The 27816-nt window shown below is 41.5% G+C and overlaps 1 protein-coding gene across 3 annotated transcripts in view; it reads left to right on the top strand.

Annotated features, from left to right (window-relative positions):
• Positions 1-9992, top strand: part of diaph2 (diaphanous-related formin 2) — a 375689-nt gene extending 365697 nt beyond the window's left edge. For all 3 annotated transcript variants that reach the window (XM_082548121.1, XM_082548120.1, XM_082548122.1), the window contains one exon: positions 6253-9992. In XM_082548121.1, coding sequence (XP_082404247.1) covers positions 6253-6317 — 65 coding nt within the window. In that variant the 3' untranslated portion in view covers positions 6318-9992. The remainder of the gene's footprint in view (positions 1-6252) is intronic.
• Positions 9993-27816: the final 17824 nt, after the last annotated feature.

Below are 27816 nucleotides of genomic sequence, written 5' to 3'. Positions count from 1 at the left end.
ATGGTTGCCAGCTCTGAATGCTTTAAGATTAAGTGTTCATTTTAAGCCAGAACTCTGTGTTACTGCTTGGTTTGCTTCCTGTGCTTCCTGGGTGTTTAGAAATCACAAGTGGCCAGCTTTTTGTAGTAAACAGCGGAGGTAATGTCAGTAATAAGAGGGATTAAAAGGGGGGAGGGGAGTAGAACAAAGTGAGAGAAGAAAATTGGAAAAAGGATACAGGATGAAAAAGCACGGTGTACACTGGAAGGCTCCAAGAGATACAGAAAGTGGAAGAATTTCAGTATCTTGCCTCAGCGTGTTTATCTAGACCTGTCTCAGACATTTCCCTTTGTCATGCCAGTCTGATCGCCTTTGCCTGCTATGGCATGCTGAGAAAACACACCAAAACACATCAAGCACCAGATTGCAGCGCCCTCGCTCTCAGATCTCCTGACACTTGTACAGCCCACTCCTTTGGGTGTTACTTAACGGTAAAAAATGTATATTACTGGCTATAGACACTTCCGTGCTTGACTATGCGCACATTTAAAATGTGAAAGTCATGCGGCACGGTGGTTAGCACCGTTGCCTCACAGCACACCTGAGTTCAATTCCACCATCTGGCTGGGGTCTTTCTGTGTGGAATTTGCATGTTCTCCCTGTGTTTGCGTGGTCCTACCCGCCCCGGGTACTCCGGCTTCCTTCCCATCATCCAAAGACAAGCAGTTTGTGGGGATAGGTTAACTGGAAACTCTGAATTGCCCATAGGTGTGAATGCGGGAGGGAATGTGAGTGCGAATGGTTGTCTGTGCATATTTGTTAGCCCTGCGACAGTCCAGGGTGTTCCCTGCCTCCCGCCCTAAGACAGCTGGGATAGGCTCCATCGCCCCCTGCAGCCCTGAAAAGGATAAGCGGAGGTGAATGGATGGATAAAAAGTCATAGATAAGAAGCTACTTTAAGCTGCTCCCGTATTCACAAGGTCGTCACCACAGCAGGTAGCTCAGCATGTTTGATTTGGCAGTTTTTTTAATGCCGGATGCACTTCCTGCCACAATCAAACCAGGGATCTTCCCCTTGATAGGCAAATGTGTAAATGGCTGCACTGTGGTAGATAACGTGTTGCATTTTGACTGTAAGGAAATACCTGCGTTCACAGTAGTGTGTGAAAATTTGTGAATGTCATTTGGGGCATTTGAAACACAAATAAACTGGATATATCAACACAGTTAACTGATTAACTAATTAAAAGATTAAATGTGAGTAGAATGTCTGGATTGTAACACTTTACCTATGGTTGCATCTTTTTTGGTCCATTTGCATGAAAGCTGATTGGTTTACACATTTTTGTTTTTCATGTAGCATTTCCTCTGAGTACAAATGAAAAATGCTGATAAGTATAGTGATGGAAATTCTACATTTTTATGGTTAAGTGTACATAAAGACAGATTTGAAAATGGACACCAAAAGTTGTTTGGTTTGCTTTTACAGCATTTATTATTAGTCCATTTAGTTTTCTTTTGTTTTTATATGTTTTGGGGGGTTTGGTACTCAGAACAACTCTGCAACAAAGTCATCTGCATCTGTTCAGCTTCTGTTACCAGAAGCAAGATGAACTTTGTTTTCTGCAAACTACAGTTGATATTCTCCGCTTGTGGCAACAAAAAAAGAAAAATCTTAACTACAGAAAATCTACTTTGGGAAGATCTTCATAGAGACACAGGAGAAACAAAGCTTGTTGCACCTTTAATCTTTTAATCTTCTACAATTCTAGTTTGTATACCTTTGAGCTGATTGTCGTAAATCATTGAGTGTCTGTAACATCACACAGGACACTGTGACACAATGTTTGTATTTTTTCACCTCATCACAGCTGCTCTCACCTTTTACTCAGCTGCACAATGTTTTCTTTCTTGCTCTTTATTTGTGGTGATTAGTCTTACCAGCGAACGAGGGGCTATGTTTGCCACCACTGTAGTTTTGCGATACCTGGGTCATAATTTTCAGTTAGAAGAAATAGCTTCTCTCACTCTGCATCCCATTTATATGCCGTATCTTGTTTCTGTGTACAGAGTTCCATTACTCTGTAGCTCGGAGGCTGGTAGAGGGGAGGGAGGCGGGAGGTAAAGGAGATGAAAAGGAGTGATAGAAGGCTGCGGCTGTTCCTGTTGCTGGTGCTGCAGACGCTTTCCCCCTCAGCAGAGAAGCAAACAACATGTTGATGTGCAGCAAGCAGAGATTTAATCACCTTTGCTATGTTTCAACTCATCAAAATATGAAGTGCGGAGCAACTCAGACAGGGAGAATTAGACAAAGGCAGTGACATGTCAGAGGCATCATGTCATCGCTAACTTATTTAACCAAAAAGAGAGTCGATGCAAAGCTATCACAACAGCTACCACAAGAGCTCCAGCTCCAGTCTTTACTCCAGATACTCTCCTGCTGAAGCTATTTACACAAAAGGCTGGTGATTATGAGCTTTTTATTGTGGCCTTGAATATGGGTCAGTGAACATGAGTGGCATGTTTAGATGTTGGGCAGTTGCTACCCAGACAGTATTTACCTAACATTGTCTAGTGCCTTCTAAGCCTTGTGGTTTTTACTGGGCTCAGAGTATCCGATGTGAAAACCATTTGGTGAATGAATGATGGCTTTTTCTACTTTAGCAGTGAACAGAACTGCATCATGATGTAATTCAGTGCAATTAGCCATTAACATAACACAACATCTGTCATATGAAGAAATGGCATCTCTCTGGAAGCCCTCCAAAGAGTCAGGAGAAGGTCGGAGTTGACTTTGCAGGCTTAAAAGGTCTCTGCTTTTCGCTGCTCTGTAATCTGGCGTCCTCTCCTCCTCCTATTACCCTTGTCTTATTCAGAGCCTCTCCCTTGTGGCAGGGATCATCATGATATACATGCAAGGATTTTCCTCTGCTAACACTAAAGGAACAATGTATTTCCCTCTGTTGGTGTGAGAGAGAAAAGGAGAGTGTGTGTGTGTGTGTGTGTGTGTGTGTGTGTGTGTGTGTGTGTGTGTGTGTGTGTGTGTGTGTGTGTGTGTGTGTGTGTGTGTGTGTGTGTGTGTGTGTGTGTGTGTGACATCCCCCTCCATCTGCCATCCATGGTGCTTTTAGTAACATTTTGAGAAACAGTGCCAGCCAGCATTTAATTAAGTTCTGGTATGCCAACATCTCCCTGTTGTAACATGGAATATCTCTTCTTTTGTCAATTTCTCTCCTGTTTCTGTGCTGCTCTGTGTCGGTCTTACTGTAACAGGGAAAGATGTCGCCTCTGGGAGAAGCAGGTAAAGAAGCCATCAAAACCAATGCAAGTAGAAAGAGTTGCAATCAGCGCACCAGAAGAAAAAAAAAAAAACTAGTTGTAGAGCATCTTTTGTGTGGATCTCTTCTCCTTTTCCCCAGTTTCACTTTGTTTCCCTCTCTTCCTGTATATGTGTGTATGTGAGCTTTCAATTCAGTAGAGGCTACTAGTAATGTTTCTCTCCCAGTAGAAATGGCTGCTGTTTGTTCAATTGTTGTGATAGATTGATGTGGGGTGGGAAAAGATGGGCTTTTATGCACCTGAACATAGGAACAGAAAAGTCTTTATGAGAAGCCAGTAGCTCTCCATTCAAGAATCGTCTGATGGGAGATGCATTTTGCTGGAAGTTTTTCTCTTTTTTTGCAAAGTCTTTCACGAACGCTTTCCAATATATTCAGGCAGTCAGGCAAGACACAAATACCCCCAAAAGGGCACTTGTTATTTGTTATTCCACAAAAATGCTGCCTCCAGTTTAGGGCAGTTTTCCTGTAGGGTTTCAACAAGTGGCCACCTTAATGGTTTCCATTCTTTTCAGTTTGCACAGAATACAAAATGACTCTTCAAATGCCCACCAACGGTTTGCACTTGTGATGTAGACAGTTCTCATATAATTAGCTATGCATCTGTACTTTAAATAATATTGTGGTTATCTGTAAATAGTCCTATAAACAGAGAGGACGGCTGAAGATCCATATTTGCCTGCCTGATGTATACTGGCTGGAATCCTGTTTCGACCACTGTGGCTTACTTTAAACTAATAACGTTGACTGTCTAAACCAAGTTGGTTGATGGTAAGTATCCTGAATGCAATGTGTAGAATGGCATCGCTCAAAAAATGGATATGATGCTCTATTAAAAGGAAAATCATATTTGTACTGCGAATTTAATTTTTCTTCCGATTTTAAAACGATTTTTTTTAGCTTGTCTTTCGTCATTTTACTCATCTAATAATTCATAATGCCTTCTTTAGACAGCCGCCTTTGATCCCTTTCACTATTGTTTTTCCCATTCCTATTTTCTATCCCATTTCCTATTTACAGTAATAGATGTAACCCAAGATGACCTCAGATCAGAGACAGTGGGTCTGTATTCTCCGAGCTCTGTTTTTCATGTTCTTCTGATAGAATGAGGGTTAAAGGGGACTGCTTGCGCAGAAATGAGGTTACAGCAATTGGGCTTGCAAATGATTGGCAGGGATAGATTGTGGATGATCTAGTTTTTTTTTTTCTTTTAAACTGTCCCCATTTTTGCTTTCTTTTTTGTGTAATGCTGCTTGTTATTTTGAAAAGAGGGAGGTTGTGTAAGTCATGCTTACAGAATAAAGCACAACTTGTGAACAGAAAAAACGAGTACATGAATAAAGCAGTCGTGATGTGTTTGGATGCGCTGCCAGAACATGGTAGCTTTTGCAGTGGCCTATTGTATATGAATCTATGTTGTACTAAAATAATTTGAGAATGCAGGACCTTTATCTGTTTTCCTTAAACATCTTGAGCTGTCTTCCTTTCGGTCTCTTTCATCCCTCCCTCTTTCTCCCCCTCTCCTCCTGTGCACCATCTGCATGATGCTTTGTATCCAGTCTGAAGGAGTGCTTGCTGTTCTCCGCTGTGAATGTGGGAGTCGGTGTGGCTCTTGCGTGTGAACGTGTTTGTGTATGTGTTCGTCGGCATCGCAGTCACTCTCAGCTCATTACCTGACATGATGGATGGTGCAAGTGCCATTAAACAACGCCCAGCCAGGGACGCCTGGCACCCTACAGCTGGCACTGAGTAATGGGCACATTGGCGACGGCACGCTTGGAAATACCAGGGAGTCCTGTGTGGGTGTGCCTGCAGTCAACTCCATGGCTATGCTTCCTGGTTCTGTTCAGCCCCACCTGCCACCTGGCTGCCCAGTAGATGCCATGGGCATTTCTGGGCAGCCATCGTTGGATAGCATAGGAGGCAGTGTTTGTATGACTCTGTCATAGAACTGGCAAGAGAAAAACCCAAAGTGTGACTGGCCTGCTTTCTGACCACAAGTGCTACAGTGGCATATTCTCTGTTACTAGCAGCGAATCATATCTGATTGAATTTTTTCTGCATATTTTGACTCATGTTGGTCTTTTTCTCATTGAAGTTTGGACTCTTAGGTTGATCCTTTTCATTTCTCAAAGGATCTTTCTAATGCTAAAGACCTACAACACAATGCTTCTGTCTGGGTGCTGTATTAGGGCCTTTGCTAGTTCACCAGACAAAAGCTTTTCTCGTGAAGCAGGAAGTGTTTAGTGCACTCGATGCAGCTGAAAACATTCAGTTCACAGTAATACAAGGTTGACATGTGAATGAACCGCATAGCTTCAAATAAACTCTAGAGTTCAGGTAAAAGTTGCAAAGGTATTGACAGTTGAACACCAGAGGACGTCTCTCTAATCTCCAGCACATTTTAGCCACTAAAGACAGTGAGGACACCACGTAGTTTGGCCATGGGCGGCTCTGCTATCACCTCCGTAGCAGCTTGTTGCAGTGCAGCTGTCCCCTGCAGGGAGGCCACGGTGGAAACGTGTCACGATGGAGAGAGCACACAGGCTTGAATGGAAAAAGGCCATATGTATACTATTTTTGTAGTGGTATTAGTTTTTGTGCGTGGTGCATTTACTTTGTGTAGTGTGCATTTGCTGCATCTGATGAGAGAATAGTTGAGGGGCTCTTGAGTGGAAGTCTGGATCAGGAGCTGAATAGAGTTACTATGACACCAGAGACAAGCACCTCCACTCCAGCAGCTTCTTCTGTTCCTCCCTCCTTCCCTGCTGCTCTGCTCTCAATCAGCCTGGATTTTCTTCACGTCGTTTCTCCTCTGTCTTTGATTTGGTTGAGCTCCTGTGCTAGTATGAATCAATGTACCAGCGCTTTCATGTTCCTTCTGATTCTCACATTTTGTATTTTTATTCTTTGTCTTCCTGTTTTTTTTAACCAGACAACCGTCGTGCAGTCCTGGAAAGATCTCGCTCACGGCACAACGCAAATCACCAAGCTCGATGATCACCCGCGCCTACTATAAGACGCTAGATAAGTGCCAAAGAGGGCTGCGAGGAGGAGACCTAGAAGACATCTGAAAGAGGGACAGACCACCCCTTACTGTGGCACATACACAAACTCCAAGGAATCCCACATACACACAGCACCAAGTACAGAACAAACAAGCCTAAAGAAACTACACAGAACTGAAGAATCATTTTCATCCAGTTCATATTTATTCAAGAATTGTTCATCACTTTAAATGTTTGTCCTCTCTAGCTGGTTTGATATTAAAAACAATACATTTTAAGGTTACTGCAGAGAAATGAAACGTTTTGATTGTTTGAAAATCCATTTTCATTCTTGCAAGTCTAAGCCTTCCACTTAAATCCTTCTGTAATCAAAATACTTCACACTCAGATTTGACGTGAAACATGTATTGAACATTGCAGCGTACTGAAGAAAGAACTAATGCCAAGAAGGACTGCAGAGTCGTTCATTCCCGTGAACATACCACACACCCTTTATTTTGCAAGCAAGCAGCGGGGCAGCTGTCCTCTAAATGGAAAACAGGGATTTAACACCCGTGTTGGCAAGCCTTCAACCTGCTGATGTTTTCTCGAGCAGCTCCCCAAGCTCTTATCAAAGAGGGAGTAGCTGTTTAAAATTTCTTACTGCCAGTACCTCCTTCAACCAACATCAAGACAGTTTTCACAACAGCCAGTTGTCTCCGTAAATCAGCTCATTGCATATACCACAAAGCCACAAGAGCTGGCCCCCGTCTGTACCGATATTTCAGAGCTTGTGACTCATGGATTTTGAAACTGTAATCTCCATTTTGACAAGATGCATTTTATTTTTAGTTGTGTAATATCTAACTTTGCCTTTGGGTGCTGATCTGTCCCAAGGTCGCTTTTGCTTCTAACATGAGAGACTGACACATTTTTAAATGCATCTAACTGCCTGGAGGAGCTAACATGAACTTTTTGACCTTTCCTGTGATCAGGTGTTCAGCAAGGGAAAAAAACGACAACATTACCATCATTTTATTATTAATCTGTTTGAAATACAATAAAGGCACAGGCCGAAAATGAATCTATCTGTAAACTAGCAGTAAAAAGGTTTGCACTTTGTCTTTCATTTGGTTTTTAAACACTGGAATCTCCAGAAAAAGAAAGAAAGAAATTATGGAAAAATTTTGAACCAGGTTAAAATAACAAGTGTTTATGTAAGCAACCTGTTGTAGTAGTTACTGAAAGGCAGTGCTGTCACCAGTGCCTGACGTAGGACTCGTCTCTATGACTACAAAACAAAAACGAGGCTTGCAATCTAACATGTGGTTAACTTTGTGAAAGGGTCCGTTTTATCCCAAATGTTGACCTTTTCCCAAACCTAACTGAAAAACATAATATATATTTGGTGGAACATGAGACATGATTTTATATAAATATGTAAAAACCCTCGTAGGTTCCAAAACATTTAAATTCATCTGACTGAATGTATGAGGTCAAGCAGGGTTTTAAGACCACCAAGAGGTGGGATTTGTGTAATTCTTCTACCTGGACAAACTCCTCCAAACAGCCACCTGGTGTGTGGCGTTTGTGTACGTGATAGTTGAAACTTTGCTGTGAGCTTGTTTCTCTGTATGGGCTCACTGTCACACAGTTTCACGTGAACTATTTATTCATGTATTCATGCCTAGGGTGGCCCTTGTTCCCTTACTTCCCTAAACTGTAAGCAGATGCTACTAAAAACAACCGCTGAATCCACATGGAGACCGGGCACGAGCAGAATTATCGACTGAGGGGCACAGTAGACAAGATGATCCTTGTCTTGGAAAGCGAGTCTCCAAACGCCCTCCGATTCCCCAGCACTAAGGGCATGAGCAATCATTTTACCTTAAGACAGGTTACCATACTAATAACAGAACTCAGCTGTAGGCTTTGTGTGTCTGTGTGTTTCTGTGTGGGGCAATCGTCTGTGTGCACCATGCCAGCTCAGTAATCGGAACAGGAACTCGGGCAAAATAGGATTCCATGTGCTCGACTCCTGGGCTGAATAGATGGAGATTTTTTTCATTTAAACAATCTGCCAGTGCAGCTTATGATGTGTCTGTTTCATGATGCCTCCTCTCCCAGCCTGCGCACTTCTAAAAATGCAATTTTACACATCATCTCGGCTCAAGGTGCACCCACAATACTCTGAGACGTCTGCATATTTAATTCTCCTCTGAATATAAGGTTTGAGCAGTCATACAGAGAAAGCAGAGAGAATGAGGTTTCTGCATTGATGGCAGTTTTAAAGACGTGTTGCACACAGCGCAGAGATTGCTGTGATTTTTCTTCCCTTTCTAGTAGAAACTTGCCCTTTGCCCTCAGCACAGTTTCAAGCAATTAATAACAGCTATTGTTTTATCAGTCGTCCAACTACAGTGATATTTAGTGCTTTATGATTGGATACTGTGTATGCTAAAACAACAAGTGGTTTGCGGTCAGCAGTAACAGTATGTTTTTCTCACAAAATTTGACTGAATTATTCTTTTTTTTGCTCATTTTAAACAACTTTCTTCCACATTTGCCAAGTGTTTGTTTAGCTTTTTTTCTCTAAACTATAAAAAAAGACTGTACAGACAAAAGCTTTTCTAAAACTGTAATTGTTATTTCAACTTTGATCCAATTAAGTCATTCAGAGTAGGAAATTTGATGTTATTATGATAGTCAAGTGTTATTTCTTATCAAAACACTGGTGCATCTTTTTAGAGATGTCATTTAAAAATCTGTTTTGTAATGATTCTGATGTGCACCGTGCTGAGCTAAGCGCTACACTGTTTGCCATTATAGAAGTTCCAGATCATCAGTGTTCACCTTGAATACGTTTTTGTTTTTGAATGATAACAATGAGTGAAAACAAGACGCTTCTACAACGACAACATTTCCATCGTCCCTGTGAGTGATTCATGTGTTTCTCCCCCACACCATCTCGTAGAATATTCAGAATAATGTGTTTTTTCCTAGAAGAATAGTAGAGAGTCCATTGACAATGAACCCGAATTGGTCTGCCGTGTTATTGTAGAAATCAGCATATCGGCCCATCCTCTTACTGGTTGTTACTAACAAACCTCAGCTGATGGTGTTCTCATTGTAATGGTAAGAATGGCGAGGCAGGGGTATAAAGGTAAAGGTGCCATTTCTCTGCAGTGGCAAGTGATTAAATGAAAAGTTTGAAATGTTACTTACACTCACTGACTGCGCACTTTACCTCACAAGTTATTCTGCTCAGGCGGAGAAAGATTTGTTTAAGATTCGTAAATACAACATTGCCACTAACAGAGTGAACTATTTGCAAAGCATTTCTTTTGGTAAATAGTTCCCAGCTGCCACATATCCAGTTCTTTCCGACTTTGTTAGCGCTTACTATTGATTTGTGGAAGAACAATTGTGGCTGAATCAACAAACAATGTTCATAACTGTTGACAAACCCTGTCCAACCATGGTGTGTAAGCTGCCATATCCCTGCCTACCTTTCTTGTTGTCACCGAGTATGTTTTATTGTCATAAGAAACATTTATATTTGTAACATTTTAAGTTTATTTGTATCCTTAGAAACATGAAGAAGCAAAATGGTTATGCACACTGTCCTTCCATAAACTATGTACTGGAATATGATACTAAATAATAACCACTTTGTTATATAAACAAATTTCTGTGCGCGTCTTTGTCTCTTCTTCTTTTGCCAGTAGTTTTTTTGTATTCACACGTCACAAGTATTTCTTGATCAAGTCTTCACCTTTTGTCTTGCTGTGTACTTGGGTCTAAAATTACATCTTCGGTTCATTTTATAGCACGGCAGAAGATACCTGCTCCTCTGACTTATGGACAGAGCTTACAGAGAGCTCCAGGTTTTAGTACATGATAAATGAGACAGCTCCTACCTATAAAAGCAACATATTTGGACCTCGGTGTCCTCGCTGCTTTATCTTGCACAGTGTCAAAGGCAAAGTGATAATGCTGTCATGTCTAATGGCAGCTTAGGGAAATTACTAGTGTCTGAAAACACATTTCAAAGAATTCTTCTCATTTTAATCATTTTGCAGACGTTTCTCTCTACTGTGACTTCAGCTTATCTCCACCTATGTTAGACAACGGGGAAAATCAGGGTAGCAAACCAATAATTTGTTTATTATTTGATACTAAAGAATTTTAATTTGTAAGCCGGGGAAACATTTTCTCTGGAATTTCATCTTTTATAGGCAGTCAAAACAAAATTTGCAGTTTAAATCTGTGTTAGGCAGTTTGACTTTAAAGTTAATAAGAGTCTTTTTTTTTTTTTAGAGCAGCAATTTATGGAAAAAATGAACTCTCCATGATGTGTTCCCGTGCGATCAGTTTGTGTCAGTCTGTACGAGTCTCACTAGCGAGCGTCGAATTGCAGGGCAGGGCTGCTCCTGTCCTAACCGTTTGCTTTACAGCCCACCGACCACCACCACAAAGTCTGCTCACATGTAATGGCGTGTTCTCCCTGCATGTGCCATGTCCCTCATCCCAGCTGCAGCACGACATCATAAAATAAGGGCTGACATCTGTGAGTATACCTCGGGTCACAAGGAGCTCTCTCCCGCTCCTCGTGTGCACTCGCACACAGAAATGCGCGACGCTTCTCTCGACGTGTCTTGGGACTGATCTTCTCTGAGCCTCTTCTCCTCCCAGTGTGCAGCCAGACAGATGGAGATTCATCTCTCAACAAGCTGTGATCTGTGTTTAGAGATGTGTGCTGCAGAACACAACTCTAATTAGGTTTATTGTTGATCTAGGGAGGTTAATTTGTACTTGGCTGCAAGTGCTAAAGAAGGCCAACCTAGTTCCTTACGAGGCACCAGCACTGCAACCATAAGAAGAACAGCTTTTTTATCTTCTTGACTTTCGAGGTGATTCAGAATTATTATACCCTCTTGCTATATTTGTCTAGTTCGGTATAATTGCGCTTTGTACCGGGCTGAGAGATCTGTCATGGCCGGGGCGGTAGAACTGGAAATGAGATACTAGAAGTGTGTTTGTCTAATGAGCTTAGGGGTACAGTTGTGTGGATGTGGCAGGTATTACTTATTTTTTTATCCTGTTTTCTTTTTTACAACCTCCAGGTAAGTAGCCTTGTCAAACTCTGAGAGATGAGCCTGGCCCACACAAGTTTTTTCTCTCTCGCCACCTTCTTTCTTCACGCTATTCACAGTCGTGTTTCTAATGCACTCTGTGACAGATCAGTTGTCAGCGGGAATACAACATAATTATGTTTCATTTCGCATTTCCGCCTAATGGAATACGCAAACATTATGGAGATGAGACAAAGCAGGCAGTAACGATTCCCTCCTTACCTGAGCTAATTCTGTCTGAGGAGAAATCTTATTCAAGCAGCACTTTGCGCTTAACCATGGCACTTTGATAAAATGCATGCATGTCCAGGGTGCATGGGTGTCTAAATAAATTTGCCTGTAAAAGAATTTACTTGTCTAATGTTCTGCAGGTGTGTGCCATTTGTGAAAGGAACAACTCTACCTATAGGCCTGTTTGGTACTTTGCAGCTTGAGCAGCATTGCACATTTGTCTTGGTGTATTTGCCATTAACAGCTCAGTGTCATGAGCATGTAAGACTTACAGTTAATGTGACCATCACAGTAGTGCTGCACCGAAAAATGCATTTTAAGAAAACACAGCATATTCTTGTAACGACAGTTTATGTTATGGTGCCTATTTTCTTTTAACTCAACAGGATGGGAGTCATCAGCTTTGCACTGTTTAGAAGCTAAACTTAAATATGATGCCAATGGTACTTTGTCTTTACCCGCTGTTCTGCTACGTGAGCATAGACTGCACATTGATATGTAAACTACTTGAATGAAAGGGCAATAGCTAGCAGGAGCGCTACTGCAAACTAAAGTTTTGATTAACAAAGTGTAAACGTTTTTGACTGCGACAGTAACTGGGATGCTGGTGAACAACGGGATAAAAAGTCTTACTTATCGAGAGAACTGAACAGCTGTCTCCTCCCAGTGTCTTTGAATACAACCAAATACTAAACCAGCTGCAGTGGAGGTGGAGCTGACTAAGAAATGTGTGCACTGTATGCTCACAGTGCCCTGGATTTTTTTTTTATTTCACTTTAAATGGGAACATAAGTTTTTCAAATTAAAATAATTTGATGCTGAATAAGAGTGAAAAGCAGAGACTGGGACCAAAAACCATTCAGGAGAATGTTTACAAAGTTAAAGAATCAAGTGAGATGGTTAATTTTCCCAAACATAATCTTGAGTGTCACCACCTGCTGGCTATGAGGACAAAGAGGCTGTTTTAAGGCACTCGTTCAAAGGCTTTCCTCCTCAGACCCAGATACTACGTTTATGATTAATATAAAGCATATATATATATGCTATAATTGAACATAGTGGCCAAACTGTGTAGCTACAAATTCATTCATTCGCTTCCGCTTATCCTTTTCAGGGTCGCGGGGGGCGCTGGAGCCTATCCCAGCTGTCATAGGGCGAGAGGCGGGGTACACCCTGGACAGGTCGCCAGTCTGTCGCAGGGTCAACACACAGGGACAGACAACCATTCACACTCTCATTCACTCCTAGTGGCAATTTGGATTTTCCAATTAACCTATCCCCACAAGCTGCATGTCTTTGGACGGTGGGAGGAAGCCGGAGTACCCGGAGAGAACCCACGCAAACACGGGGAGAACACGCAAACACGGGGAGAACATGCAAACTCCACACAGAAAGACCTGATGGTGGAATTGAACTCAGGACCTTCTTGCTGTGCAGCAACAGTGCTAACCACCGTGCCACCGTGCTGCCCGCTACAAATTCATAATGCCAAAAGGCATTTCTATTACATTTGTTGGAAGGGCTGTTAAGCAGTGAATAAATTTTTCTGAGCATTTAAAACTCCACAATCCCAAAGACCCCTTCATTATCAGAAATTGATTCCTTTAATCCAGTAACTATCAGAAAGACTTAAAAGCTGTGTGATTATATTACCTAATATGTGTGTGGAGCCTAGGGGAAATCAGGGTAATAATCTAGCAGGAGTCATTTTTTTGCTGAAAAGAAAACTACTGTTCATGCTTTATGGGCACATAAATGAAGAAACTTGTGGAAAACTGCATGCCGCGTCACAGAAACGGTGAAAGAAAAATTGACCATAAAAACGACGAAATCACTGTGGAATTTTCATACAAAGCCATGAGGTGGCATTCCTCATGGCTCCGAACAGAGAAAATAAAAGTTAAAATAAAACTTACTACAGCATGCTGCATCAAAGGTTTTATTATTTATATTTCAAAATGATTTTGTTTTAGTCTTAAGGCTAAGTCATTAGTAGGCACAGGTGACAGGTGGTTGCCAACAGGGGTAGTCATATAGCTAGCTATCTGCTAAGCCTCGTATCCACCAATTCAAGTCACTGTTGGAACTCTGGTCTGTATTCATGGTGCAGCTGGCCATCACAGCATTTTTAATGTGGTTATTTGTGATTAATTGTACTATAACCACTTCAAGAAGTCTGTGCTCTTTACGATGTTGCACCCATAAAGTGTGTTTGCATGCATGCATGCATGCATGCATCAGCAGATACCTAACTGCAAACTTTAGTGGGGGTGATGTCGTGTAAATATGTCCCAGGGTGTGTCCATCTTTTATATACAGTCTATGGGTAAATGTCAGAGCACCACTGTGCTAAAGAACAGTTTGGCACAGGTGCTATGACTGTAGCCATGTGGAATAGGAGTTGCAACTAAAGATTATTTTTCTTTATCAACAATTTAAAAGGCCAAGGTGATGTTTTCAGCTGCTTGTTTTCAGCTGCTTGTTTTGTTTGGCCAACACTGCAAAGAAATTCTTCAAGTCACAAAGAAATTAAACCAACATTAAAACAATGGAATGTTTTGGCACTTTTGACAAAAACAGATGGACTTTGCGCTGACTGATTAATTCCCTGAGCCGTATAATGAACTGGCTTCTATGCAATAACGCTGTCTGCTCTCTTCTTTGACTTACTCAGCACCCAGATTCAGATGTATGAGTGCCTCCAACTATCTGACTGTAAAACATTTTTCACTCCTGTGTTGTTCACTTGCAGACGTACAAGCATTCTCCCCAGATCTGCCCTCTATCTCTCTCTTTTTTTCCCCTGTCGGCCTTGGAGTCACTGGAAGTCACTTATCACTGTGTTTCTGCAGTTTTCCCACTCCAGTCCCAGAGTTTTACTACTTATAAATCAATACATCTTTTTTATTTGTTTGTTTGTTTGTTCTGAGTACATGAAAATGTAAAATGACCTAGACAGCAGATGTATCTTTTGCCTCGCTAAGCTTCAATGGCTGCACTAGCACTGTGTCCAACAATCCTGCCTGACGTTGAGTGATGGCAGAATATACCGAAAGTGGTGAATTTAATACAGAAATATTCTTGCAGGAGTGTGTGCTTTGCAATGGATCAAATTATTATACTGCATGCCCACAGATGAGAACTGCTGGTACTCCTGCATTCAGCGTGGCATTTCCATGATCACAGTTCATTGCTTCACCTTACTGTATGTCTTCTGCTTTTTCTTCCTGCCTCACCCCACTCAGGAGACATGTCTCCCAGCAGGGAGAGGGTCAGCTCAGAGGAGACTTCAACCTGTCAGAAAAAATTCACATCTAGCCCCTCATGCCTCTCTTCACCATCCAACCCTTCTGTCTCTCACATCTCCAGCGCTCCCTCCCTGGCACCCATCACTCCTCTTTTCCTCTGCTACCCTCCTCTTCTTGCCATTTGATTCAGATCACTGAGTTAGCCTGCGTCTCCTTTGTCTGACGCCCCATTTTGCCAGGCAGATGGACAGGAGGAGAGAAGACGGACTCACATCGAGGTATGCGTGTGTGTTTATGAGATGGAAGGAGAAAAAGAAAGGGAGGAGAAGTGCCGAAACTTTTCTTGGAGGTAAAAATGTCAAACAGCAATGAAGTGAGGAGACTTTTATCTGTCAAACCTGTATGAGGTCTTGCCTTTCAGGCTACTGAGTGACAAGGCTGCAGTTAAAAGAGAGCTGAGATGCGAAAGTGAGGGAGACAGAATGAGTTTACCTCTCATTCAGTTGGCTTGTCATACAGTATCAGCCTTATCTGTACATGCCATATTTTACCACAGCCAGTGTTTTACATCAAAGGATTTCTTTTAAAAGTAAAGCAAAAAAACAAAAGACCGTTAAATGCTTGCTTTAAAAATAGCCAACAAAACCAAGATTAGTAATCAAATATGTTTTTTCTAGCTGTGTGATCTTTTGAAGTTACAATATGACCAAAGAGTGGTTTCAAATGACTGACTCACTGTATACTCACTGACATGCCCTACATAGCTTACTACTAAGCTCATGCTCTTTGCCCATAGCAGTGCCTCCACACACAACGCAGACACAGGCCTAAGAATAGAGGCGGGATTGATGGAAAAAGGAAAGAAGGGAGCTTGGTAATTGAGTAAGTGCCCTTCTGGATGTGGAAGCCTGAATAAAAGTATTTTTATAAAAAGCCTTTCTTAGGATCATTTCACTCAAAAGTACATAAAAGCTCTTTCAAAGTTTCTCTGTGTTCTTTGCCCTCAACTGAAATAGTCCCTGCGGAGAATGCAGAAACACACAAACACTCACGCACTCAGCACTGAAAGACAAGGATAAAAGGGTTGACCCCACGAATGCATGCGCATAAATACACATGCACACACGCGTGCACACGTGCTTACATGCACTCATAAAAAATAGAGGCCATTCCATTCAGGCTTTTTTTTAAGTTTTGCATTTTAACCCACGTTTATTAATAATGCTCTAGTTGAAACATAACAAGTCATTTTGCACAGAAAGGGATTATAAGTGCGCAGCCAAACAAAGTAGACCTGTGAAAAACTATAACCTGAAAGCGAGGGGAATGACCATGAGAAAAAGAAGGAAATACTTCATTTAACAAACAAACTCTGGTCACTCAGCTGTAGACAAGGTGGAGGATACAGAAAAGATGAAGAGGAGCTTTTGTAAACAGGAAACAAACCTACAAAATGATGTAAAACAATGTAGCGTTATTTTTGAGCGATATAAAAAAAGAAAAGTTAAGAACTTCCGCCCATTAACGATTCACACTGATTTTCAGGGGATGATTATTTTTAACATAAATTGAAAAAAGTGTGTCACCACTGATGAAATAATGGAAAAAGGTTTGGCTGTGGAGGCTTATTTATAGAATGCTCTCAAGATGTACGTGTAGTTCACTCTCCTCTACCATCACCACAATCACCACGAGCATTACTGCCAGCGTTACGCTGTACTATAATCAACAGAGGCTGGAAATGTGGCAAGAAAAGAAAAGAAAGGAGCAAATTTCCAATTCGTAAACTTAAAGAATAAAAGTTTCTAAATCTAGGAGAAACAAACTTTGATAGAACATACATTGATCAATGTGTTTGACCTCCAGGATCCATACTGCTCGTTTTGTTCAGAGTCAAGACTGCAAACAGAAGTCATCCAAAACAAAAAGTCGTAATTAGCCATATTGTTGATATGAATATCACAATGAGCCCTACACAAAGGCATTTAGCTCCAAAACCGAGACAACATAAAATCCAAATGAAAATATTTGTATATGTTCGTGATGAACATAAGCACCAATCTTAAAGTTTTGATGATTGTCAGTTTAGTTAGTGCTGTAGGCAAAATGTGTACATAAAACACAGGTTTTTTTCTTTTAATTTTAATTGTTTTGACATGTTATATTTTAAAAAACATGAATGATTCATAGATTTCTTAACAGCTTGACAGCTATATTTATGGCTGCAACAAGTTTACGTTCTGTGTCGCTATATCATAGCATGACATGAATAGTAAATGTACTAGAAATGTATTTGTAAGTAGGGCTTATGGAATGGTGTCGACAGGAAGAGTGTAATTTATTTCTAGTGTGCAAGAAAACGGCGAATCATGAAGGAGCACCAAAAAACAAAACAAATCCAACAACAAGAAAAGTCAATAACCAGATGAGCCCAAACCTAAAGGTAGGGGTTATCGGGCGGCTATCTACCATAACAGTACTGCCACAAACAGTGTCGTCAAGGGCCACCCGAGGTCTGTATTGTGCATACTATGATAAAAAAATCACAACTGCCAGTTGTTTTCTAGTAATTACCTGTGCATTAGTTTCATTTTCACACATCGCTTCAAGTTTGTCACACCAAGCTGATTCACTTACTCAAACAGTGAGTGACAACTGTATCTGAGTCATACACGCCCTTCCTCTGGCCCCCGTCTGTGACTGAATATGCCACACAGCAGTGCTCATGTGGCAATGGCAGCTTCCCTTGTCCTGGTTCCAGTCTGCTGTGGTGGTGTGGTGGCATGTTCCCTGCATGTGCACGTTCACCTGCATGGGCCCGCATACCAAATCTGGAGTTTTTGGTGTCACTACATTATGCTGTGTGCTCCTACCCTGCCTGTGATGTGCCCTTCAGGAGAGCAGTGGGAGTAACACAAGGTGACTGTTGATATTAGGATGTAGCATTTGCTACGCTGGGGCGCCTCCCTCATTGGTATTTCATGTAGAGCGCCGCCGCACTCGTCACGTTTCATAAACTTCCTTATTATTCACTGGCGGGGAGTAATTTTGTTCTGCCGCTCGCAGTGAAAGCAAGATAGCAGGAGAGAGGGAGGGATGACACTCTGAAATCCTTCTAATAATCATTTTCGCTCTTCCTCATACATGAACTTGTTTATCAGAAGACCAGGTGGTTGAGTGCCACTCACCTCCCTCCACAGCTCAAAAACACACTCTCTTCTGTGAATCCTGGGGGTGATCATCTGTGAGTCCCCATCCAGTTGCACTACCTCCATACAGTGTCTCATCATAATCAGTGAGCTTTCTGGAGCTTAGGAAAAAAAAGGAGTTGTCAGAAAGTGACACATGTAGTTCTAGCTAAGGGAGACATAGACCAGGGAGTATCCCCCAGGTCCCACTGAGCCCTGAAATCCACAAAGAGCCATGGATTTGTGCCCTCTGATGCTTATGGCACCAATGAATTGCTTAAGTGCGCACCATATGCAGCAGGAAGCTTTCCTCGCACACGTCCTTGTATATCTTTGTTTCGTTGCAGAACGTGCCCATTAAGCTCAGCATAGCAGTGAGAGTTTTTACACCAAGCAGGTGGCCATGTTGTACTCGGCCAGAAAGCATAAAAAACAGCCTGCACCCGGCAGCTGCCTGGCCATAAAACACATTTATACTATGATGTCCATGCCCATCCCTAAAGCGTGCTTCAGGGTACTGGGCCAAAAAGTAAACCCTGGTATATCAGATGAACTTGAGTCAACTTTAAGGCAAAAAGAAAAGAAAAGAAAAAAAAACAGCAAAAAACCCACTTTGACCTTTAAAACGGAGTCCTTTATAAGTGTGAGCTCAAGCATGCAAAATTCATCACATATATAGGACCATAAAATAAAGTACATAGGAAACGGCATCTTCTCGTCAAACTTTCTGTGTGACTTTTCCTTTACCCCTTTCTATTTTCAAGGGGTTTCTTTGTTCCTGAATACCAGACCTCCCCTCTTTCTTACTTTGTTCGAGAGTAAAGTGCCAGTGAAGTTGTCCCTGAGGCAGCAGATGCACTGGAGCATAAAGTGTGCCACAAGGTGGACTGGCGTATTAATGGAGTCCGGTTAGAGCGGCTGACCTGTGAAGCAGTACGGTCAGCTGCTAGGTGAGCACGCCGCTGCTGTAAATCCCAAACAGGCGTCCCCTGTCTCTCTCTCTTTCTCTTCTCCGTCACGCCTATCAACCACCACTTCCCTTCTATTCAGCAGCCCCCGCACTGCTGCTAACAGAATGTCAAGTCAAGCTTTGTTACCGAAGGCTGACAGAGTGGTCAATACGGTTTGGATGTTCCAGGTTGAAGCTGTAATCGCCACCGTTTTCACTTTCCTTTCATCCCATAATGACAAATAAAGAATAATTTCACTTTTAAGGATTGCATTCATGTTTCCAGGCAGAGTCGGGATTCTGCTGTGTTAGATTTATGACCAACATGAGGCTGGTGACTAATGGTATAGCCCGCTGGGACGCTATGATCTCTCTCTACCCTGGATTTCTGGACCTATGGGTTAAAAAACCTTTAAACAGCCAGAACTCTTACAATGGAAAGCTTATAACATTAACAAAATTCATTATAATGTTACGTTTTACATACATAAATTAATCAAGGCTACAAAAAGAAACTTGTTCTGAGTATTAATCCCTTTGCAGTAGAAGCAATTGCTTTTATAGTAACAAATGAGCACATTGATCACGCAGAATGTTTGTGTAAATATGTCTTTGTAGTTTTGTCACGATTTTTTCCCCCTGACAGACTGTCTCAGGTCACCTCTATACAGGTACGTATCAGTTTCTGCGCCCATGTCTAACCCCATCTCCAGAATTTGCTTCCAATAATGTATAAAAGAGGGCACAGACTTTGCATGTGTTGTCAGTACCAAGACATGATCCCTGACATCTGGAGCCCCGCACAGGGCTCATACTGAATGATAATGGCCTCCCCCACTTTTGATGAATTATTAAATTCAAATTGTTTTGCAAACAAAACATATTTATCAACACAATGAAATCTGGGGTGAAAGCTGGAGCTTCAATATTTAATTTTCACTGTAGACAACAATATAGCCTTTGGCCAGTTTCTAGTACATAATTAATGAAAGGGCAGCAGAGCTAACAACACATATAAAACAACGACTGCTGTCATATGAGTGCAGGTTGTACCGCTATAAATACAACTACCAGTACTTTGATTCAGAGATGATATTTTAAACAAAGAATTTTGAGAATTCTAGGAAAAACAATAGAAAACGTCCCTGTTATCTTCTTTCACACTGGAAGCAAGTCGCTCATCGCACATCGTTTTGTTTTTGACGATCGGTCGTTAGTAGAAATTCAAGGCTACGGTTGCCTGGGTAACCCTCTAACATATTTACCACACTGTTTAGATGTGACTGAGCGATATCCTTCACTCTGAAGTGAAGGATATCGCTTCAGAGTGAAGGTCTCAAAGACTTTAGAGTCAGACCTGTTACAGATCGTCAACTTTTCTTTATTATCAGGCGTGTTTCCAGAATCACTAAAAACTGCTGTAATCAAACCTATACTGAAAAAGGACAATCCTGACAAGACACAAATGAACAACTACAGGCCGATCTCAAATCTCCCATTTTTAAGTAAGATCATTGAAAAAGCAGTTTCTCAACAGCTCAGTTACTTCTTAAAACAGAATAACTGCTACGATGCCTTCCAGTCAGGTTTTAGACAGAACCACAGCACTGAAACCGCTCTGACCAAAGTGTTCAATGACATATGTCTGAATACAGACAGTGGAAAAATGTCAGTCTTAGTTTTACTGGATCTCAGTGCAGCATTTGATACTGTTGACCACAACATATTACTCAAACGACTGGAGAACTGGACAGGTCTTTCAGGAACTGCACTAAACTGGTTCAAAACATACGTAGAAAACAGGAAATACTTTGTATCAATAGGTAACTTCACATCTGAGCAGACAAGTATCACATGTGGAGTTCCCCAAGGTTCCATCTTGGGACCCCTTCTGTTTAACATTTACATGCTCCCACTGGCACAGATTATAAACAACAACAAAATAAACTATCACAGCTATGCAGATGACACACAAATATATATCACAATGTCACCAGGAGACCGAGGCCCTGTACAGGCTCTTGGTAAATGCATTGAGGAAATTAATGACTGGTTGTGCCACAATTTTCTCCAGCTAAACAAAAACAAAACTGAGGTAATAGTCTTTGGCGCCAAAGAAAAACGATTACAGGTCACCAGAGAACTTCAATCTATACATCTAAAAACCACAAACCAGGCGGGAAATTTGGGTGTAGTGATGGATGCAGACCTAAACTTAGAAAAACACATTAAGACAATAACAAAGTCAGCTTACTATCACCTCAAGAATATTTCAAGGATCAAAGATCTGATATCTCAACAGGACCTGGAAAAACTAGTCCATGCATTCATCTTTAGTAGGCTTGATTACTGTAACAGCATCTTTACAGGTCTACCTAAAACATCAGTCAGACAACTACAGCTCATTCAGAACTCTGCTGCTCGAGTCCTCACTAAGACCAAAACAGTGGACCACATCAGTCCAGCTCTGAGGTCTTTACACTGGCTGCCTGTCCGTCAGAGGATAGACTTTAAAGTTCTGATGCTGGTCTATAACGCTCTGAATGGTTTAGGACCAAAATACATCAATGACCTCCTGACCCAGTATGAACCATCCAGATCCCTCAGGTCATCTGGATCCGGTCTTTTATCAGTTCCCAGAGTCAGAACCAGACACGGAGAAGCTGCATTCAGCTTTTATGCTCCTTATATCTGGAACAAACTCCCAGAAAGCCTCAGATCAGCTGAAACACTCAGTTTATTTAAATCCAGGTTGAAGACTCACCTATTCTCAGCTGCATTTGAATAAAGCACCAAATCCACACTTTAAGCTTAAATTTCAAAACTTACATTTAACTACTGATTTTATCTACTGTTCTGATTTTATCTGTTCTGATTTTATATACTGTTGTTTGTTTGTTTGTTTGTTAATTAGTTAGTTAGTTTATTTGCTTGTTTTAATCAATTTTAAATCATGCTTTTTATTTGTTCTTGTTTCTAATGTCTCTGTAAAGCACTTTGAATCACCTTGTTGTTGAATTGTGCTATACAAATAAATTTGCCTTGCCTTGCCTGATTGGCTGTCACTTCAATCGCTCATGTCAAAGTTGAGGAAACTCTAACTTTGCATTGCCAGCGCTTGTTTCCTCTGTCTTGCCTTTCTATGATCTCGATGAGCTGCAAATCCCTTCCTGTGTGGCCTAACTTTTCCTTCTTCTATTGTTGATCTCACCGTAATCTCCTCATATTAAGGCCTTATGAGCGGCTGAATATCAATGACTGAATGCTGTTGTGGTGATATGTGATCAGGCTGATTAATATTTAATCTTCTGTTAAAAGGTTGCCCTCCTCTTGATTCTGCACTCTTTCCTTCAGTCTCCGGCATCCCATTGAGAGAATAAGCTGGCACACTGAATATCAAGTGGCTGATTGGGCTTCTCATTGCAGACCCTGGCAGACCTTAGTTGCCAGATGTGCTTGTCCATTGGTGTCAGCAGCAGGATTTGTCTCCTGGGTTTGCAAGGGTTTGTCGGGTTGGACAGACGGTGAGGAGGAGATTGCAGAGTGAGTGCTGTCCCTCACTAGGGTCTGCCACTCATTCTGTCTTTTTCTCTGTTCATCACTGCCAGGAGACTGCTGATGCTGCTGCCCGGTGTCTGTACCTATCCTATGGTGCCATCTCCCATGCTACGTACTCCACCTGGATAAATCTCTTTTAATCTTCCATGTCTGTGATTGACATTATTCAGTGAGGTTTTTTATAATCCTGCCACAAACATTAGCAAAGTTGGACCTCAGTGATGCATCTTGGATCACAGAGGTGCACACAGGTTGATGAATGTGCACGGCACAGGAATGAAAGAAAAGCCTTTTTAATTTTTCTGTTGATTGCTACGTGGCAGAGTGTGAAAGACATACATAACAAGGTATGATACTGAGGTGTGTGAAGGTTGGAGCCTTGAGGTTTTTTTTTATCTTTACTTTGTCCTATAACTCTGCTTTTCCTCTGGGTAATGAATAGAAGCTGCTCTGTTATGAAGTGAAGAGGAGCAGTTTGCTGCCGCATTTGAGGGGCACCTTCCTACATTTGATTATGTGTTTCAGACCTTGGAGAGCTCATTTAGACATACTTTATTGTTTCCAGCAGTACCTCTCAGAAGCACTGAGGTGGTGCTGGTTGCTATGGAGGATACAAGAAAGCGACGTGGTTGTGCAGATATGGAGAGTGGATGTATGTGTATGAATGAACGTGTGTGTATGTTTCAGGAAAGGTGTCCGTGTTAACCGCTAAATCATCCCTGCACCAAGGTTTTTTGCATTGTGTGTTTGTTGTGTGTGTTTTGAAGCAGCCAGCAGAGCGGGGTAGGGGATGGGGGTTGGAACATCTGCACACAGTGGCACAGGCCTTCTGCCTTTACACACGGCTCCTGCCGAGCAACGCTTCACGGCCTAGCAGGCTGTGACCTCCCAGAGGCTCCAAGGGAGCTCTTCCTCTTAAAAGCCAGCTGTGCCTCATACTTTCTGCCCGCCAAATATTCCACAGTCCAGCTGTTCACCTGAGAAGTATGGTACACAACCCTCTCACTTCCTTTTATACTGCTGGAGAGTCATCATGCAGGTTTAAGAGAGCATTGAGCATAACACCTGTGTCTTCTTTGTTGTTACTGCCAAAGCAACAAAGTTGCCCTCTCACTTTGTGTTCCGAGTTGTACAGTTTAGGTTTTTCAGATATATGTAATATAAAATTAACGCAAAGTCATTTGGCACATTTCTTTTTGATAAGGTACAAGATGTAGAATATTTTCTTCCTCCTCATGAATTCTTTGTTCCCGTGTGTGACCTCAGTTTAATATGTGGATGTTTAATCAGTCTACCTGTCTTCAAGACAGCTGAGTCCACTTTTAAGTGCTTTTTATGTGGTTTTCTTTTAAACGTCAATCTGTTTCAGATTCAAATAAAAATAGATTATCTTTAAAAGGCCTTACATATTCTTAATCAGATGAATATCTTTGTGCATGTAGACTGAGTAAAGTGAGAAATGTGTGACTGGTTTCAGAGCATGCAAGGTAACACTTTGATGTTTTCAGAGTCACATTAAAGGATACGCTTGGAGCAATAACATTTAGCCGCAGAATTAAGCCGAGTCTCAAGAATAGTGGAGGCTTCTGTTATTGTGTCAGAAATAGTCTTGAGTGATTTGTCATATTTGTGTCTTTGGTGTCAAAGTCTGGCTTCGGTGAATAGAAATAATTTTTGTGATCGATTTTTGGTTTTCAACCAGAGGAATTCATTATATGGTCATTTGTGAGCATGTTCTGGAGCCTTGTACTCTATCAAGGCTTTAATTATTTCAATGACTGTGACTCAGGTGATGAATACGATGTATTTGGAGGTCTGAGTTTAAATTAGCCATTTATTATTAAGGGTTGCATGACTTTGTATAAAGCACCTGTTGCTCTCTAGGTAAAGGAAAATAAAGATAAAGCAACTAAATTCTATAACGAGACATCTCACCTCTGCAAACACGAGATGCACATAGACTGCTCACCTGGAAGCACATTAATATTAATTAAGGGAATTAATTTTAAAATTAATTTTGACTAATTAATTGTAGCACTGTAGCTTTAGATCCAAAACTGATCTAGTGTGCTGGAAAAAGAAATTTACATGATTGGTTTTTAAGAAATTTGAGCAGCTTCAGACAGGTGGCTTTTTCACAAATGCGGGGGAATAAACAGAGTTAGAATTGTGTAACATGGTAAAAATTCAAGGTTCTGCCTGCACCGTCTATAAAGTACAGTGAATAACAACTGCAGAATAAACGCACGCACACACTGCATGTCCAGTAGCCCCTGGTCATTCTCTGACCTCTCTCATCAACAAGAAATATCTCTTCTGTTCACTGGGTGCATTTCTTCTCTTTTTTTTACCCATCTGAGTAAACTTTAGATCAACAATCATTCCAGGGTCCACTTGCTCTGCTCATTTAAGCTATAAGTAGAATATACCATGAATCTTTATATCCCTTTCATCTGTTCACAAAGAAAAAACAGATGATATTGAGCTGAGAAATAAGTTGACACTAAAAGCGGATACTGCCATCGAATGACACGGCGGCTACAAGCACATATCAAAACAGACTATTTGCCCTTTTAGAGGATCGGAGGGTCAAAGTAATTTTTGCTTTGCTCTTCAGGATTTCTTGGATGAAAATTAGGAGAAAGCGTTTAAGCGGGCAATCAGAAATTAAAAAGTTTAATGCAGTCTGAGGTTAGTAAGACTGATAATTGCAGATATCTAAGCAGTCAGTTCATCCAAGGATGAAGAGTAGGTAAGACTACAGTAGGTAAAAGAATAACCTACACGCTCATTTAAGTTAAGAGTTCTAGCTTCACAATGATTCATGACTGCCATGCCAATGATATATAGGTGCCCCCACTCCCTGTCCTTTAATTTATGAGCAAGCATGTTTAATTTGTCTGTGGCTTAATTTGGCCCATATACCGCATGTGACGTATGAATATGTTAAGCAACTGATGGCTTGCACTTCGTAGCAGTGGCTGACTGAAACATATCCTTTGGCACAGACACCTTCACTGTCATCTGTCCAATCTAAGTGACCTGGCAATTAAGCTAATAAGTGAAAATGGCACCTTCCCAGTGCAGCTTTAATGAGCACCATGTTGAGCAGAGGATTCTGTTCATGAAGAATTGTTAATGGGCCTCTGATTCCCAGTAATGAGGAAAAAATGGTAAATGCACTTGAACTAAAGGCACCTTGTAATTGGTCCATGGTACATAGTTTAGCAGAGTCTTATTGCGATCTTTCAATGTCAGTCAAGGTTTTGACAAAGGTTTTGACACGGATGATCAGGAGCTGAAATATAAATGTGTTAGGTGTCTGTCTCTCCAGGGCTGGCTCGTGGAGGCAGGAGACTATACAGAGAAGCCCAGACCTCTCTGTCCCCAATCACTTCCTCCAGCCCATCTGGGGGAACACCCAGGCGTTCCCAGGAGTGCTGAAAGATGTATTTTCTCCAGCATGTCCTTGTTTTGCCCCGGGGGCCCCTCCCAGTAGACTGTGCCTGGAACACCTCACCTAGCAGGGACCCAGGAGGCATCCTAGTCAAATGCCCAAACTACCTCATCTGGCTCCTTTTAATGCAGAGAGGCAATGGCTCTGTTCTGAATCCATCCTGACTGAAGTCCTTGCCCTTTGGAGGAAGTTGATTTCTGCCACTGGTATCCATGATCTCATTCTTCTGATTACTATCCAGTATTGTAACTAGAGTTGAGGGTCAGGATGTAGGTGGGAAACCAACACCTTTTCTTTTACACTCAGCTCTCTTCACCAAAATGGACCCGTACACCATTGGCATTCCTGCAGATGCAACCTCAGTTTATCTGTCCAAGGTACCTAAACTTCTCCACTTGGGGCCTGCACATCCATAATACTGTGGTGTTGAATCATTATTTTAACATAAACACAAGGGAACAAGGCCTATTGCATATATTTTGTTTCTTGGGAGGATCAGCATGTCCGCTGTTAATTGCTGCTCAATAGCTCAATTCCAACTTCTTCTATTAGTCCAGTGTCCTTGAACCAAACATTCAACCCAAATTACAATACGATAGCTTTTTGCAGAGCTCCTTGACCAGTGTGTGTGAGTATGCACATGAAAAGTCAGTAATGATAATAATAACAATAATAATAACGTCATATGATAGTGGATGTCATGATTTCAGAATACCATAAGTTATCTCTAAGGTGGTCCACCCCATTCAGCGAGTATTTAGACTGGATATACAATAGGTACTGTTTGGTTTCCTCAACAATCTTCCTATTCCTGCCATAGTAACTGGAGGTTTTGCATTGTTGCCATGCTTGGTGAGACTTCCATTGTATGTAAAAGCTCACTAATAGAACCCAGTGGGGCATCATTTCTATTCCACTCATGATGAAGACGTCCTCTCTCTCTCTCTCTCTCAGACTTGATATTTTTCTCTTGGCTCTCCTCTGCTCTGCCTGTGGGGCTGTGAAATGTCTCTGTCTGAGGAGAAGGCCCCCTCGTCCCTCTGGAAGCCATTAGAGAACCTTTATGAATATGTGCTGAAAGGGTGCTTTTTTCAAGGGTGGGGACTGAGTGGGTGGGTAGTTGAGGGGGATTTATGTGGAATGCTACTATTTACCTTAGATTTTCTTGTGAAGCACACATGACTGGATTTCTGTGCATCTTTTTTTAGAGCACAGTTTTATGCTTTCATGTGCCCTCTGAGTTGCTGGTGGTGCAAGTGAAGTAAAGCACCTGCACAGATGTTTTACTTTCAGGATCTATTGCAAAACATTTTTTTTTTAACTGCTGGCCTTTACAGACAATGGAATTCCTTTTGATAGCTTGTGGTATATATTCTGTTCTTATCTACTTTTCCTTAGTTTTCCTACTGACTTTTTAGTGAGGGAGGGTTGAGTATAGTAAAGTTAACTCGAGGCACAAACAGAGTGAGTACATTGTGTTGGTAAGTGCTGCTCAATATAAGTGCATTTTTGAAAGGAGTATGGATGCAACAGGGTTCAATTTGAGTGGCTTTTATGCATTCTGTCCCCATGAAATAAATATCATATTTTAAAAGCCTGTATGTAAAATTGAGCCATGGTTAAATATTCAGGATGTTCTTGAAAAGACAGTGGCCAGGATGTACAAAGTGCATCACTTTACTTGTGGAATCTAGCCCTAAATCTGATTGCTTTGACTATGTACTCCTACTGGTAAGCCTGTGGCAG

Source organism: Aulonocara stuartgranti (genome assembly GCF_965226115.1).
Source record: "Aulonocara stuartgranti genome assembly, chromosome: 2".
Lineage (NCBI taxonomy): Eukaryota > Metazoa > Chordata > Actinopteri > Cichliformes > Cichlidae > Aulonocara > Aulonocara stuartgranti.
Note: the sequence above shows the minus strand (reverse complement) of the source record. Positions and strands in the feature narration are given on the sequence as shown.